General features: G+C 40.6%; 1 protein-coding gene across 2 annotated transcripts; it reads right to left on the bottom strand.

Moving 5' to 3' along the window:
- Positions 1–207: 207 nt before the first annotated feature.
- On the bottom strand, positions 208–17,313 carry slc25a47 (solute carrier family 25 member 47). 2 transcript variants are annotated; one of them, XM_004917171.4, is made up of 7 exons: positions 17,237–17,313; positions 6,842–7,044; positions 4,232–4,275; positions 4,076–4,147; positions 2,280–2,462; positions 1,595–1,865; positions 208–582 (listed from the first exon to the last, which is right to left on the bottom strand). In XM_004917171.4, exons 2-7 carry the CDS (start codon positions 6,870–6,872, stop codon positions 302–304), a joined length of 882 nt encoding a protein of 293 aa, XP_004917228.1. In that variant the 5' UTR covers positions 6,873–7,044; positions 17,237–17,313; the 3' UTR covers positions 208–301. The 2 variants fall into 2 exon arrangements, with proteins under 2 accessions (XP_004917228.1, XP_031747839.1); XM_031891979.1 differs by lacking the exon at positions 17,237–17,313 and having other exon boundaries at positions 6,842–7,151.
- Between the last annotated feature and the right edge of the window lie 126 nt (positions 17,314–17,439).

The raw sequence follows: 17,439 nt of genomic DNA, 5'->3' as shown, positions 1-17,439 counted from the left end.
TCTGGTTTGTTGGTCCCTTAATCTTCCATGAGCCCTTACATTAATACAAACTATGCATGATACCCTGCTCACAATAGGATGTATGTATACTGTTTGGGATGTAGTTAGTACCAAAGGTATTGCTAATGGCATAGAGATATGGGCACAAGAGATATACATTAGATATATGTATAGAGTTGAAGTGTAGCCTTGAATGCTTAAAAGTGCTTTTCAAACAGGAAATGTATTTATTTATTTTTTTACCTTTGTTAATCAATTTATATTTACACTATACAAAAACAAAAAGAAAGCAAAGTTATGCTCACACAGAAAGTGGTTTGATCTGTCTCAGTATAGCTTCATATGTAAGAAATACCACCATGTTCACAGGAAAGGCCCGCAGACAATTCAGTGAGAGTCCTTTAAACAGAACAGTGATCCCTTCTTGCCTTACACTTTCAGTGATACAGTGAATCACCCCTCTGTATCTCTGCTTTGTAACTCCATCAACCTGCAGGCGAGACTTAATGACATCCATGGGGGTAGCGATGCCCCAGGCCACCACTCCAGCAAAACCGCCAGCAAATAAAACTCCGATTAATTCTGTAAGATAGGAAAAACAGAAATATACTTATTGGAATTAAAAATGTACAATATGTAATAAACATAAATCAGGGAAGCACGCATATCACACATTAAAATGAAATTTGTCTAGTTAATCACAATTAGAATCAGCATTAAGAGACAGTCCAATGCTCCAGGCAGATTAGACCATTAAATGCAATACTGAACTAATCCCACTGGGACATTAGCCTTAAGGTCCCCATACACGGGCAGATTGTAGCTGCCGGTATCGGTCCCTTGGTCCAATTCAGCAGCTTATCTGCCCGTGTAGGGGTAGAAACGAGGGGCCTGGCCGACCGATATCTGGCCTGAAATTGGGCAGATCTCGATTGGCCAGGTTAGAAAATTCAGTCGGATCGGGGACCGCATCGGCTCCTTGGCGCGGTCCCCGAACCGACTGCCCCTTGCCGCCAGTATAATTCGATCGTTTGGCCCCAGGGCCAAACGATCAAATTATTATTTTTTTTAACTACATGCTCCCAGATATCAGGGATAGATATCAGGGATATATATGGGGATATCGGGTGCAGATCCGCTCGCTTGGCGATCTCGCCAAGCGAGCAGATCTCAGCGTGTATGGGGACCTTAATGCTGATATATTGGAGATTAACAAGATAAAGGTGTATTACAATGTGAGAAATTTACAGTAAAATCATCCTTAGTTACTCATACAATGTTAATGGGAATAATAAGAGAGCTATAATGCTCATTAAACATTTATATTATTTTGTATTTTATATAACTGTCTATAGAAAAGACAGACGGAGAGCTTGAACAACAACTTGGTTGTAAGCTATTTACATATACACATATCACTGAGGAGTCACATTGTCAAGGGTGCAAATATTAGTTGGATACTGTGAATCTTGCAGACTCCTACTCATAAGTATATAAGGATAGTAGAATTCATCTTGTAGTTCAGAGATGGAAGAATGAGTCCCGAGAGAGGTAAATTAGTTTCCATAATGTCATATGATGCCTTTAGAAGTACCTGAGTGACTTTGTTCAAACGGTAGAAGCCATTCCCGTAAAATGGCATAAGACAGGAAATAGGTTGCGAAGGAGTGGCAGTCTCTGAACATTAAAGCTGAGGAGCCTTTGTACAGGCCAAGAAATCCTTCCTCTTTCACTATTGTCAACAGGCAGTTAATCGGGCCTGAATACTTGGGCCCAGTCAGCAAAGAGCATGTGGTGGAATTAGGTGGACACATTTGAGTCTGTAGACGAACCTTTGCCATGTCAGCAGGAGATGAGACTAAAATCTAGAATAAGAAACAGTCACAATAAGCAGCCTATCCATTAAAGCTGGCAGCCGTGCTCAGTCTAACTGAACCTCATGTAAATGTTTCCTCACAGACAATAGCTTTTAAGACAATGTTAAAACTGCAAGCTCAGCCACTAACACTTTCAAAGAGACTGTGTTGGATGGGGAGGCATAATGGGAAAATAAATATACACTTAGCTCTTAATATTTCAGTTGAATAAATCCAAAAGGACAATTAAAACATAAGAAACTATAGAGGAAGTAGATTTGCTACTGCATTTATTCTGCCGTGTGTTCTGGGGAATTATACGGAACTGGTACTGGGATTCTATAAAGAAATCCATATAGAAAATGTCTTTAATTACCCACCACAAACACAAAAATCACCCTCCATCCAGGGATAATTCCATACCTGAGCTCCCCCAGCGGCATAGCCAGATAGGAATATATCAAACTTTGATGGCTTCACTGCTGTTGTTCCATATTTTAACTTGCACAGATTGCGGAGAACATTTCTATATACACCAAACACAATAGATGAGCTGACAGATACCATGGACATGGGCATTGACACTCCCTTGAAAAACCCAGATACCTTGTAAGGAAAGTATTGAGAGTTAGAGAAGAATACTTATCTGTTACACAAGCATGTGCAATGTATGGCTCATTAAAGGGATTCTGTCATGATTTTTATGGTGTACTTTTTATTTCTAAATTACACTGTTTACATAGCAAATAATTCACTCTACGATTGAAAATGTTTTTCTTGAACCAACAAATGTATTGTGTAATATTGGTGTGTAGGCAGCCATCTCAGTGCATTGTACCTGAGTGAAATCTGTTTGTATTTTTAAAAAACTGATATCAATGCAGGATTCTGCTGGAGAAGCTCTATTAACTGATGCATTTTGAAAAAAACATGTTTTCCCATGACAGTCCTATTCTTAAACTTGTAGTTTAATTTAGAGTAGAAAATGCAGGTTGCAGATTGACTGTGTATCTCCTCTAAAGCAGCAATTAATATTGTATTAATTTATAAAACAAAACAAGATTTAAAACAAGAAACATTGTGCATTAGCAAAAGTATAAATAGCCTCAATGTTGAAGCCACAAACTTGCACCAATGGGAAGCAGAACAACAACTACATAGTCTGCACAGAAATAGCAAACAGGTTAGAGGAACACAGAAATCATTTAAAAAAAATCTCATATAGAAGGTCATGCGTTTTTTAATATGACTCCATGGTTTTAAGATGTTCTACCGTGTTAGCCATTGAAAAACTGCAGAAAATGTAAAGTTAGGTGATACCTTTTATTGGCTGAGTAAGTAAAGATTGCAAGCTTTCAGGGCACCCAGTGTCCTTCATCAGGCAATATACAAATTAAAGCTGGAATGGCATAACATATATACTGTTTTATCAGAGAAAAGTGTTCATGAGAAATAAATTAGGAAGTTACAGACAGTGGCGGATTTGAACTTCGGGCGCCCTGAGGCCGCCCCGATTCTGCACATCCCCCCCCTTCCCCTGAGCGCGAGCATGTATGCGCAGACTTTCAAACTCCCATATGAAGCAGTGTTGAGAGTTCCCCATTGCTTGCCGTATGTGAGCAAATTTTCAACATTTTGTTGCGGTGGGGCAGCATGCCACCCCTAAGTTTATGCCGCCCTAGGCCTGGGCATAAATCCGGGCCTGCAGATAGATAGAGATAATTTTTTTAGGGTGGGTTGAAAATAGTCCAGGTGTCTGGATTCAGTCAGGCACATAGTGTGACACAAACGAAGACAGAATAGGGTGGAGTTAACAAGAGAGTGCACAAGTAGGAATTGGACAAGAACAAAGTGAAGATACAAGACAAGGGTCCATTGGATGGGATAATGAATGGATCCAGATCTTATCCACGTCACAAGTCCATATCAGACTGTTATAAATGAACTTCAAATGGGAATTATGACCTGTAAAGACAAGATAATATTTTGTCCCAGATATTGATAAGCCCCCAGGCTCCGAATGCTTGCAATTTTTACTAAATCAGGGGGGCTGCCCATTATTTATTAGAGGTTCTTTTGAGAAACACACAATTTAGGCATTTTAGGTTCTGTTGCTTGGCTGCTTTTATATAGCTTTATATTAAAAATTTCTGTTACTTGCTGAAGGTTTAATCAGTTTCATAAACTGGTATGCTACCAAAATATCATCACCAACTTACTCTTTCCATTTTGTACGTTGAGCGGACACAGTGCCAAATTCCATTGTAGTTTTTTTGCGTTTGAATTCTAACCTAGAGTCAAAACAGTGAAGACAGTTTTGTTAACACTATAAAATTAAAAATGACATATTTGATTACAAAATATAGATATAATACCTTAACAGTGTCAAGAGGGTATCCAACCATAACCCCACAAGCACCTACAGTAAACAGAGAAAATGCTATCAATTAGCAAAATGCCATTGTCAGATGTTTAAAGCAGAAGAAAAGTTAAAAAGTAAGCTTTATCAGAAAGGTCTATGTAAATACAGCCATAAACACTCACAGAACAGCTGCTCTGAGTCCTCAGTGCAAAGAAATACCACATTTCTTTCCTTATATTCTGTATACATGACTTTCTGTGTCAGACTTCCTGCATTCAGCAAAATCCTTCAGGCCACAAGCCTGCGAAGTTTGCTCCTCTCTCTCATGCCTCCCCTTCCCTTCCCTTCTCCTCCTCCCCTCTCTGCTGTTATCTGAGTTTAGAGCTGTTTCAGGAGCAGCTTATACTATTGTGACAAATCTATTAGCAATAAAATGCCTTAGTAGCATTTCTTCCCCTTTAAAAATTATATAGCATTGTGTTTTAGGTTCCTATTTATCTAGATCTTATTACAGGAATAAGGACTGGTACATTATGTAACCACACGTGGTCAGTGGCTATATAAAAGCATTCCAGAGACAAGGACTATTTCCTGATATGTTTACTTCAGCAAAATGTTAAATTATTACAACACTTTAATAATACATCAGCTTTAAAATGTAACATGATACAGACGTAATCTTCTTAAAAAGATTGAATACTACATAGGAACAATAAACAGCTTTAGAGGGAATGATGAGGGAATGCAATGAGTATTTAGGGCAAAGAATAAAAGGGTTGTGAAGTAGATGATATCAACAGTCATAGCAAGTATAATTGGAGATATGCTGGGACAAAAAAAATGGGGCACAGCAGATTTAGGAAATAGGAGGAAATGGTGTGATGAAGGAAAACATGAATTTTGGTTTGAAATGTACTGAATAACCACATGTGGACCAGCTGATATCTCAATCTTTATTACAAATCCAGAGTTGCATATCATATTGCCATGCATGACTGGATCACCAATAACTAGAGTGGAACCAAATGTAATCAGTATCAGTTTACCAAAGCCAGCTTTGGATGTTTGTACTGTTCTAAGATCTGTCATAACCCTGGAGGTTACACATACATCACGTCAAGTGAATAATGCACTGGGGGCATAGGAAAAGCAGCTTTGGGGGTCTGGATTGTTGTCTGATATAATGTACCAAAAATGTGAGATGACGCTTCCATAGAACTGTGTACTTTATATAGTATGGCCAAAGGGCAAGCTAAAGTCAAAGGTTGTATGCTTTAGTTTCCAGTATGAAAGATCTCATTCATGTTTGCTGCATTGTCTGGTCAGCATTTTTGATTGTGTTGATATGTGCTATTCATATGCCTTCAGGTGGCCAATAGCTCACTTAGTGCTAATGTTTAGATCTTTAAAATAACTTTGCAGGTAAAAGTGTAAACAAGAACAGGCTTGCAAAACGAGTTCAATGTCATCAAGATCCATGTCAATAAACAACAAAAACTAGCAGCAGAACGCTTTGTTTGCCATTTCATCAAACCTGCCCTCAGTCACTTAGAGCAAGAGCCTTTAGGTTAATGCCATGAAGTAGCCTATCTTACATGTTTATTGAGTTGGATTACCTTATTTGGCCTTTTTTTAACCTGTACCATTTGCTCAAGCTATTTTGCAGTAATAGAACAAACCATTTGACAGGAAAAAGGGCAAGGACAAATGTTTAAATTGATATTGACATTATCATATTGCTATGGCTTAAAAAAGCAGCAGTAATTTTTCTGTTATTTAAAAAAAAAAAAAAAACGTCTCTTCCTATCAGCTAAGCCCAGAAATAAAAGTATCCAGAACACCTGCCTGGCCAAAATGTCATTCCCATAACCAGCATTTTAATGTGAAGTTGGTTATGCCTTTGCAACTTTAGGTTCTACTCCAGGGGCATACCGAAGTGCTGACTGGCCCCCACGCAAAGAAACTTGGGAAGGGCCTGGCACACACTAATAACTCAACGCTCCCCGCTGCCTTCCCAAGTGGGTATGAACATGCTCTCAGAAGAAAAGTGGCTATAGAGTAAGCTGAGGTCAAGGCCCCCCTGTCCCCCGGGGCCTCCCACGACTGCAGGGTCTGCTTCCTCTATAGTTACACATCCTCAGCCCCCAATAGGAGGTAGTAAATCATCGACAGCTATTTGCTTATCCGTACATGTTCATCCTAGATTAAAAACATAATTACCATACTCAGGATTCATTGTATAAAACTTTAGAAAAAAGAATGCCTTGTAAAATTAATACAGTGTTATATAATATAATAATATACTGTAATATTAACAGAGTTTAACTGTAAATTGTCTCAGGAAGTGTACAGATAAAAATGTCACTAGGATATAATTCATTATTACATATTCAAGTACAGTTTAATGTAGAGATACAAGGTAGCATTTACTCAGAGATACTAATGTTTCCTAGACTGGAAGTAGAATGTTAATAGAAAGCACCAGCATAATGTTATATTGGGTAACAGGTGCAGGAAAGGCTTGTTAGTATGTATGAAGAAGCAGTTTAGGAAAGGTTTTACGTGATCACTTTGCATCCATTTCATCTCAGCGCATAACTATGTATACATGCTGTAACTGTACCTCCCAAGGCCCCAGCAATGAAGTCAGCCATCTGTCAGTGTGCTTCAGTTACACTGTCTCGCTGCTTCTCTCCCTTCTCAGCGATAAACCTAAGCCCTTTCACGGATAACTTGGTCAGCCAGTGATTGTTCTAATAGTGCTAATTCCAGCCGATGTTCTTCCGACCTTTATTTCCTCCTGGCTTATAAGCACCTTTCCTCCTCCTGGAATGAAATCAAAATAAAGAGTACAGGCCAGGAAAAATGTGTGTCCAGTACGGAGTGCAGAGAAGTACTAAGCCAAGCTGTAGAGGTCAGAACAGTCAGTACAGCCTCCTACCCACCCTTTTCACCTCAGCAACACTCCCTGTCACTGTTATAAAGGTGACTTCACAGGGACACTATTGAATGAACACATATGTAAAACAATCCATCTGTTAACTGAAAATGGGATATATGGGAAGCAGTTTTCCATGCACATGCAATTCCTTTTGGTAAATTATCACTGACTCATTAGAAAGTATTAGTGTAAAATAAAAATATATTTTCTATATATTTGATTTATTTTTGTAATTTTTGTAAAATTGTCACAGTGGTGACCAAAATTCAATGCACTTTTGACTGGATTTCTGGTTCAATTCTTAAATAAAATCTAAGGGGCATATTTATTATGGTGTGTAAGCCAACAGCACCAGTGATGTTGCACATAGCAACTAATCAGACCTTTGCTTTTGTTTTCTAAATTGTAGGTTACAGTTCAATTCTAATTGCGGATTGGTTGCTATAGGCAATATCACCATGTTGGTTTACACACTGTAAAAAATATGTCTAGTGTATATCAATGTGATATATTGGGAAACAAATGGACTATCAATTAGCGCCACTGTTTTCCAACAAAAGGAAGAAATGATTGTATCATATTATATGATATGATATTATATGTTCCAGAAATATAATAATTTAAAGAGACACTGACGTCAGAAATTAAACATGCATCATAACACAGTCTTTACATGCTATTTATAATTTTGCCATAAAAGTATTTGCCTGGTGCTTTTACTTTACCTATCTGATCCCCCATGTTCCTCTATGAGGAGGCTGTCATATTTGTGCAGCAAGAGTCCAAAATCTGCCAAGTTTAGGGACCCTAGGATTAAAAGTTACAGAACAGCAGCAGTTTAAATTTAAGCCAATAAAAATAGGTAAATTGTGATTGGTGGTTAGTGGGTATTGCCACTTTTTCTAACCTCGAGTCGAAGTCACCCAGACTCAGTCACAAACAGTGGGCCGCCTGGCATAAATAGTGTGAGAATGACAGCATTTTAAATTTAAACCAATAAAATTCAATGGATGAAATCTGATTGGCTTTTAGTGGCCCAACCCACATTTCCTATTTTTGAACTGCAGTCCCCAGTGACCAACTTTGCAAAATTGACTGACAGCATTTTATACTTCACCATTGAAAGTAAATAGGTGAAATGTGACTGGCTGTTGGTGGCCCCGCCCACTTTTCCCAACTTTGAATAGCAAATACCCAGTGACTAACTCTGGAAAGTTTAACAACACTGGAATTTATACTTAAATAATGGCATCAGTTTAACTATAAACCAATGAAATTTAATGGGTGGAAATGGATTGGCTGTTGGTGGCTCTGTCCACTTGTTCTAACCCTGAATATGTCAGCCAGTGACTGACTGTGCAAAGTTTGGGAACTCTGACATAAATAGTGTGAGAAAGGCAGCATTTTAAATTTAAACCAAAGAAATTCAATAGGTCAAGTCTGATTGGCTGTTGGTGGCTCCACCCACTTTTAAAAACCTAAAAATGCAGTCCCCTAGTGACCCTGGTGTTAATACTGTGAGAATGGCAGCAGGTTGAATTTTGATGATTGGATTATTGATGATTGAAAATCAATGGGTAAAATCTGATTGGCTGTCGGTGGCTCTGCCCACTTTTTCTAACCTTGAACTGTGACCTTTTATCCAGAATGCTTGGGACCTGGGGTTTACTGGATAAGGGATCTTTCCGTAATTTGGATCTCTATAACTTAAGTCTGCTAAAAATAATTTAAATATTGAATAAACCCAATAGGCTTGTTTTGCCTCCAATAAGTATTAATTATATCTCAGTTGGGATCAAGTACAGGTACTGTTTTATTATTACAGAGAAAAAAGGAAATCATTTTTAAAAATTAGAATTTGCTGATAATGGAGTCTATGGGATCCCATACCTGTACATTATATCAAAATTACTTTAAAAAAACTTTCATTTTTTGGTATTAGTGTTACTGTTCCTGTTAAAGGAGAAGGAAAGGCTAAATCACTAAGGGGTTACAAAATGTTAGGCACGCCCCACTGATATGTAAGCATATAATTACACACCTTAGGACCCCCCTAACAACAACAACAGTTGGCATAGGGCAGGCAGAGTATGGCAGACACAGGCAGCATGGGGCAGGCAGAGTATAGCACACATAGGCGGCATAGGGCAGGCAGAGTATGGCACACACAGGCAGCATAGGGCAGGCAGAGTATAGCACACACAGGCAGCATAGGGCAGGCAGTGTATGGCAGACACAGGCAGCATGGGGCAGGCAGAGTATAGCACACACAGGAGGCATAGGGCAGGCAGAGTATGGCACACACAGGCAGCATAGGGCAGGCAGAGTATGGCAGACACAGGCAGCATGGGGCAGGCAGAGTATAGCACACACAGGAGGCATAGGGCAGGCAGACTATGGCACACACAGGTGGCATAGGGCAGGCAGAGTATGGCACACAGGCAGCATAGGTCAGGCAGAGTATGGCACACAGACAGCATAGGGCGGGCAGAGTATGGCACACACAGGTGGCAAAGGACAGGCAGAGTATGGCACACACAGGCAGCATAGGGCAGGCAGAGTATGGCAGACACAGGCAGCATGGGGCAGGCAGAGTATAGCACACATAGGCGGCATAGGGCAGGCAGATTATGGCACACACAGGCAGCATAGGGCAGGCAGAGTATAGCACACACAGGCAGCATAGGGCAGGCAGAGTATGGCAGACACAGGCAGCATGGGGCAGGCAGAGTATAGCACACACAGGTGGCATAGGGCAGGCAGAGTATGGCACACACAGGTGGCATAGGGCAGGCAGAGTATGGCACACAGGCACGGCATAGGGATGGCAGAGCATGGCACACACAGGAAGCATAGGGCAAACAGAGCCTGGCCCACACAGGCAGCAAAGGGCAGACAGAGTATGCCAGACAGGGTCGGACTGGTCCACCTGGACACCGGGAAAAATCCCGGTGGGCCCCGGCGGCCCAGACCCGACCCTTGCTGGTGCTCCCCCTGCCCTACCGTTCCTCCCCTGGCTCGTTAAATTTAAGCAAGCTCGGGGGAGGAAGTTGGGTGTGGGACCCTGGGGGGGGTTAGGGGGGACCCTGCGGCGGGGGGGGTTAGGGGACGAGGCCAGCGGGGGCACCTGCAGGGCCCCGGGAGAGGGAGCCCTGGTGGGCCCTGCACCCTCCAGTCCAACCCTAACGCCAGACACAGGCAAGCGCAAGGCAGAGATGGAGACAGGGAAACTGATCATGAAATTGTAAACATTTGAAATGAAAAGGCATATCTATGTATCACAGGTAACCATGGTATGAATACACCTTTATTTTTGGCTCAGCCTGTAAGGATCGTTGCTTCTATAACATAAGGCTATGTTGGATACTATTGAACAAGATCTCTATGCCAGACACAGGCAAGCGCAAGGCAGGCAGAGTAGAGATGGAGACAGGGAAACCGATCATGAAATTGTAAACATTTGAAATGAAAAGGCATATCTATGTATCACAGGTAACCATAGTATGAATACACCTTTATTTTTGGCTCAGCCTGTAAGGAACCTCCTCTGATGAAGCGCCACATGGTGCAAAACGCGTTAGGAGATTAGGATGCACCTGGTCATGTTTTGGTATAGTATGCTTTTGTTATGAGTTATGTTTATGTTCGTATTTATTTGAGCCAATAAATGTTGTTGTTTTTATTCCACTGAAAACTTTTGCAATTTATTCTTATATTTGATTCAGGACTTATCAGTGGGATATTACTGATAGATTCCCTTTCTGAAACCTATTTAATAATTATAGCCTGTAAGGATCGTTGCTTCTATAACATAAGGCTATGTTGGATACTATTCGACAAGATCTATATGTGTCCAGTGGCATAACACACCTATAAAAGTATTCCCTTGTTTTGGTGAAAGGTGTATAGAATCTTTTGAAGTAGATTCTGACACTTGTTACAATATAAAAAAGCATTTTGGAACAAGGAAATTTTCCATGATGCTTTAAATCAGCTATAGATTTATCCTCTGTTTAAAATGTAGACTGTTCTTTGACATGTATCCAAGTCAAAAATACAGTATGTAATGTGAGCAAAATAGCTTTGATAGTAAATGGCCAAACCCTTTTTAAGAACACACCACTTTTACATGGAATATGATGCTTGTAGTCAATCACTTAGGAAGTAAAATCTGGAGGACCACACAAGCTTGCAGATAAACAGTTAATCTATGCACAGTCACTAATACAGGTTCTCCAATTTCAGTTGTTCACATAAATTCTGAATTCTGGAAATTCAAGGATTACCAGTCTGCTTGGCCCCCTCCTGTTGCCTACCTTCTTGCCTCTTCTCTTCAGGTCAGGTGGCTCTTTGGCTCATAGGTATCTGGCACAAATGACAGCTTTCATTACAGGTGCCCTGTAAGCAGCAACAGGAGCTATCTAGTCCTAGTTTCCTACACATGGGTGCCTGACTGGCAAGGTACACTCCCTCTTCCTTACTCCTTGCTGGAGCCTCAGTTTCTCCTCTTCACAAAATGGGATTAGCACAGTTAATCTAACTACTGGGCTTGCCTTGGTACTTCCATGGGGTGGCTGACAACGTGGCTCCCTGGCTCCCTGGCGTTCTCCCTGGAATAGCATTAACAACTATTTACATAAAATATACTTATTAATTTGTCTCTATCCCTTTCAACATCTGTATCTGGTATCTGTGTACTGCAATTTCCATATGCAATTGCCCAAAAGGGGAATGCTTGCCAATTCTGTTTCCACATAACTATTACATGAGTGCATTTTAAACATATTAGGCTGATGCCACACGAGGCGTTTTTACGCTGCGTATTTTCTAATTCTCTCAGCGGCTGAAAAACACCCGATATCATCATCCATAGAAATAACTTGAAAAGACTCGAGTAATTTAGCTACTGGCGCGTGGGTCACTCAGGAGGAAATTCAAAAGAGACTTGAACATGTAAAGGTAAACAAAGGTCCAGGGCCGGATGGGATTCATCCCAGGGTATTAAATGAGCTGAGCGCTGTGATTGCCAAACCTCTTCACTTAATTTTTCAGGATTCATTGAGGTCTGGCATGGTGCCAAGAGACTGGCGGATTGCTAATGTGGTGCCGTTATTTAAAAAGGGATCCCGTTCTCAGCCTGAAAACTATAGGCCTGTTAGTCTGACATCAGTAGTAGGAAAACTTTTGGAAGGGGTAATAAGGGATAGGGTACTTGAATACATTGCAGTTCACAATACTATTAGTTTGTGCCAGCATGGTTTTATGCGTAACAGATCTTGCCAGACTAATTTAGTTGCCTTTTATGAGGAGGTGAGCAGGAACCTTGATGCTGGAATGGCAGTTGATGTCATCTACTTGGACTTTGCTAAAGCGTTTGATACAGTACCTCACAGAAGGTTAATGATCAAATTAAGGAATATTGGCCTAGAACATAATATTTGTAATTGGATAGAGAACTGGCTGAAGGATAGAGTACAAAGAGTGGTGGTAAATGGAACATTTTCTAATTGGACCAGTGTGGTTAGTGGAGTACCGCAGGGGTCAGTCCTTGGGCCTTTGCTTTTTAACTTGTTTATTAATGACCTGGAGGTGGGCATAGACAGTACTGTTTCTATTTTTGCTGATGACACTAAATTGTGCAAAACTATAAGTTCCATGCAGGATGCTGCCGCTTTGCAGAGCGATTTGACAAAATTAGATAACTGGGCAGCAAACTGGAAAATGAGGTTCAATGTTGATAAGTGCAAAGTTATGCACTTTGGTAGAAATAATATAAACGCAAACTATCTACTGAATGGTAGTGTGTTGGGGGTATCCTTAATGGAGAAGGATCTAGGGGTTTTTGTTGATAACAAGTTGTCTAATTCCAGGCAGTGTCATTCTGTGGCTACTAAAGCAAATAAAGTGCTGTCTTGTATAAAAAAGGGCATTGACTCAAGGGATGAGAACATAATTTTGCCCCTTTATAGGTCCCTGGTAAGGCCTCACCTTGAGTATGCAGTGCAGTTTTGGGCTCCAGTCCTTAAGAAGGATATTAATGAGCTGGAGAAAGTGCAGAGATGTGCAACTAAACTGGTTAAGGGGATGGAAGATTTAAACTATGAGGTGAGACTGTCGAGGTTGGGGTTGTTTTCTCTGGAAAAGAGGCGCTTGCGAGGGGACATGATTACTCTGTACAAGTACATTAGAGGGGATTATAGGCAGATGGGGGATGTTCTTTTTTCCCATAAAAACAATCAACGCACCAGAGGTCACCCCTTTAGATTAGAGGAAAGGAGCTTCCATTTGAAGCAGCGTAGGTGGTTTTTCACGGTGAGGGCAGTGAGGGGGTTGTGGAATGCCCTTCCTAGTGATGTGGTAATGGCAGGTTCTGTTAATGCCTTTAAGAGGGGCCTGGATGAGTTCTTGATCAATCAGAATATCCAAGGTTATTGTGATACTAATATCTACAGTTAGTACTAGTGGTTGTATTTATAGTTTATGTATGTGAGTGTATAGATTGGTAGGTGTGGGTTAGGTGTGCTGGTTTTACTTGGATGGGTTGAACTTGATGGACACTGGTCTTTTTTCAACCCTATGTAACTATGTAACTATGTAACTATGTAACTATGAGGCAAACCACACAAAGCGTAAATACGCTAGAAAACGCCTTAGCATGGATTTTTCAAGCGTTGGCTGAAATACGCCAGTATTTGCAAAGCAAGCTATTCCTATGTATACTCAAAGGCAGCTGCCAGACCTAGCTGAAATACGCAGCGTTTTTTACTATTTTGCACTATTAGCACCATGGAAACGGGATTTGCTTACGTCACCAGTTCTAGGCTGAAAAACGCCATAGTTAGGGGCTGTGTGGCTTGTGCAGCGTTTTTAGGCTGAGAAAATACGCAGCGTAAAAACGCCACGTGTGGCATCAGCCTTAACTTCCTGGAAAGCTTTATCTCTCGTTATCATATACAGAATTATGTGCCCCTGATTGTAAAATATAAGGATAACAGAAATCACCAAGCAGATCCATGACATAAACAGGTGATGGTGACTTAATAATATCCTCTTATTTGCAGCAGGGGTACATTATTTTTTACAATAAACAAGTTTCAGTGAGTCACAATTATAACTGATAACATCAATAAAAACCATTTAAAATGATTTTACAGGATATTTTTCGGGCCGTGTGTGGGCTCCTAATTATCGTCCTGATAATTATGGCAATCCTTCTATTGTTTAGCCAATTGGTCAGGTTAGGGCTACTAACCTACACCTTCATGCTCCAAACCCTAAATCTACCTACAGATGTATCAAAGGCAGTGTGATCCAATTATGAGCTCTAATGGGAATTTTAGATTTTGTTATAAATGGTAAAAGGCCTGGAAGTGCCAACAAACAAAGTATGAAAAATATATTGTATTGTATGCAGAAACCCATGATTTAGAGTGCTTAATTGCACTACAATTGGGCTCATTTACTAACATATGTGCTACATGGCACCAGTACACATGGTTATAGCAACCAATCAGCAATTAGATTTTAACAATCCACTAGATTCTAGAAAATAAAAGGAAAAGCTCTGTTTGGGTGCTATGAGTAAATGCACCAGAGCCAGCAGCATGTATGTTTTCCAACCATCAAAGTCAACTCTTTGCCTGTTAGATAAATGCTGGAATCTGTTGCTAGAAGTCTTTTGGTTAGATTAGCATGACATATGTCATTTTCACCCTCAGCTTGGAGCCCCAGTCTTTATGCCATGCCAAGGGTACCATTTTTTTTTTTTACTCCAGCCCAGTATTGTGCATCTGGTTTTACCAATTACTGCATTTACTCATTACAGTGTCCTTACTTGCTATTCTTGCTAGTCCTTAAATGCTCAGAATTGCAGCACAGTACTCACTGCAAAACAGCAGCAATTAACAATTAGAGAAATTAATTGTTAATTGCTGCTGTTTTGCAGTGAGTACTGTGCTGCAATTCTGAGCATTTAAGGACTAGCAAGAATAGCAAGTAAGGACACTGTAATGAGTAAATGCAGTAATTGACACTACAAGTGCCCAGGTCCTGTAAAAATGGGTATATGTGATACTGTTCAGCACCAGAACATTACCTGCCATGCCCACTCAAATCCAAATCTGCACTTTCTTGTATCAGCAATAATTGATGAAAGTTATTAAGCTATATAGCAATGGCAAAATGACATTTCCTTTAGTGTGTACAGTAATGCTTGTTTACAGGTTGAGTTTAGTGGGGGGCAGGGTTTGAAGTTCTAGTACTATAAATATCCAGCCATGCTGTGGAAAATGGCAGTTAATTATAGAAGTAACAACAGGGGTTGAAATATTGGACTTATGAATAACTGAACTACAACAATACTCTTTGGCAGAATATGGTCAGAGCTGGTTGATGCTAGAAATCTATGCATAATGAGCAATGTCAGTCAAAACAAGATTGATCCAGCATGAAGTGGGCAGATCTAGGCCAGTTTACTGAAGCAAATGAATTTATCATTCATTGTAATGGTTAACTGGGGCTTCTAACTCCTGGGCCACTCAAAGCACCATGTACAACACAAGTCGATCACAACAAAAGCAACATAAGCTTGTTGCTCTTATATCCTGTACGTAAAGGAAGCAGTTTAACTTATTTACTTTTAGGCAAACAAATAAAACCTATGTTGGCAGAAGTCTGAAACATGACGGGAATGCAGCATTATGACAGGACTGTATAACTACATAGTCACAGAAATGGCATCTAAGCAAATTAAAAAATAGGTTGCAGAGTGTGTATAGAAACACAATAAATAATTGTAATAAAATGAAAGTCAGTTGGAAAATGAGCAAACTTGGACTATGCAGCAGATATAATTGTGTTTTAGGAAGTGTAACACTCTGTCCCTGTCCTCTTAGCAAAGCATTATCTTCTTACACAGCTTATCCCTGTCTCTCAATAGTACATGGGAACATTTGTGCAGTTTGTCTGAGCTCTCTGTCATCCCCCCTCCCCTTGAGCTTCACCTTAATCTCAATAGGAGCCTGGATTATCCACCCCTCCGCCTCCCCTTCATTTTGTCCCTTTACAAGAGCAAAAGACCTCTTCAAAGTAACCTGGCCATACATTAAAAGATTGCCAAACAAGATCATTTTTTTCCCGATCTGCCCATTTTGTGGCCAAATGATCGGATTGGATTGACAGGATACAGGCCATCGGTGTGAGGACCACAACAATATGCTGATGCAGTCCTGACTGGATTTGTAACTTGCCCGGTCTACATCTGGCCAATTTTCATCCAGATATTGGTCGGGTAAGCTATAAGTTCCCCATACATGAGCCAATAAACTGCCGACTCGGCAGTGGGCATCCCATTTTCATCTTGCCCCCTGAAAAACATAAAATGGGGGTTCTACTGTATAGCCCAGTGTATATAGGCTTAAAAAATGAATAAAACAATTATTTTACAGTGCAAATATTTGATGAATCAATGTATACTTGTCAGATTACATCTTGAATGGGTGTTAGTTTTCATTTAGACACCTGCAGCTCCGTGTGACTTTGAAAACAGAACAAAATACTGCATTTTGTTGCTGGTGGTATAACAGGGCCTTGTGCAGGGGTACCCTTATGTAGTGCTGTCTGTTTCACATTGCCATTAGAAACCCATTGAAAATGAAGTTCAGGAATTGAAGAAAATCTTTTTTTGCCTATTATTTTTATGCTGACACCTTTCTTGAGAATTAGCAGCCAACCCTGGTAGGTGTCATTAGAATCACCAGCCAAACACAGTCAGTAAAACTTGAAGCCATACCAGGGGGGGTCCCATAGTGGCAGCCTGTAGAAATGTAAGAGAGCTCATCTAGCTGGTACAGTAGGTGTGTCTTTGTGTGGTGCCTGTGTGTGTGTGTTTGTTTGTATGTTTGTTGTGCAAACACACTCCTATAGACGCCTTGTTCTATCACACACCAATACGATTACCTGGCCACCACCTTACAAGAGCTACAGTTACAAAACTTTGTGTGGTATATTTCCTCAGCGGGACCAAGGCGCCTAAATCACTTTGATTGGTAACCTTGAAATAAAACTGAGCCTTGGTACCTGTGTCAGAAGCAGTGTTTACTACGAACATAACTCCGCCAGCCACATTCCTTGTCTCTGTAACTATTGTCAGCCCCTCCCTCCCCTGCTCCCACCCTTCCACCTTGGGCAGCTCTCTCATGTACCGGTAAGCATTTCCCTCCCCCTTCCCCGCCTTAGCGCAGTCTTAACCTCAGCTACTCCCAAGAGAAGGAGGTGTTCAT

This window comes from Xenopus tropicalis, chromosome 8 (assembly GCF_000004195.4).
Source record: "Xenopus tropicalis strain Nigerian chromosome 8, UCB_Xtro_10.0, whole genome shotgun sequence".
NCBI lineage: Eukaryota > Metazoa > Chordata > Amphibia > Anura > Pipidae > Xenopus > Xenopus tropicalis.
This window is presented reverse-complemented; position numbering and strand designations above follow the sequence as displayed.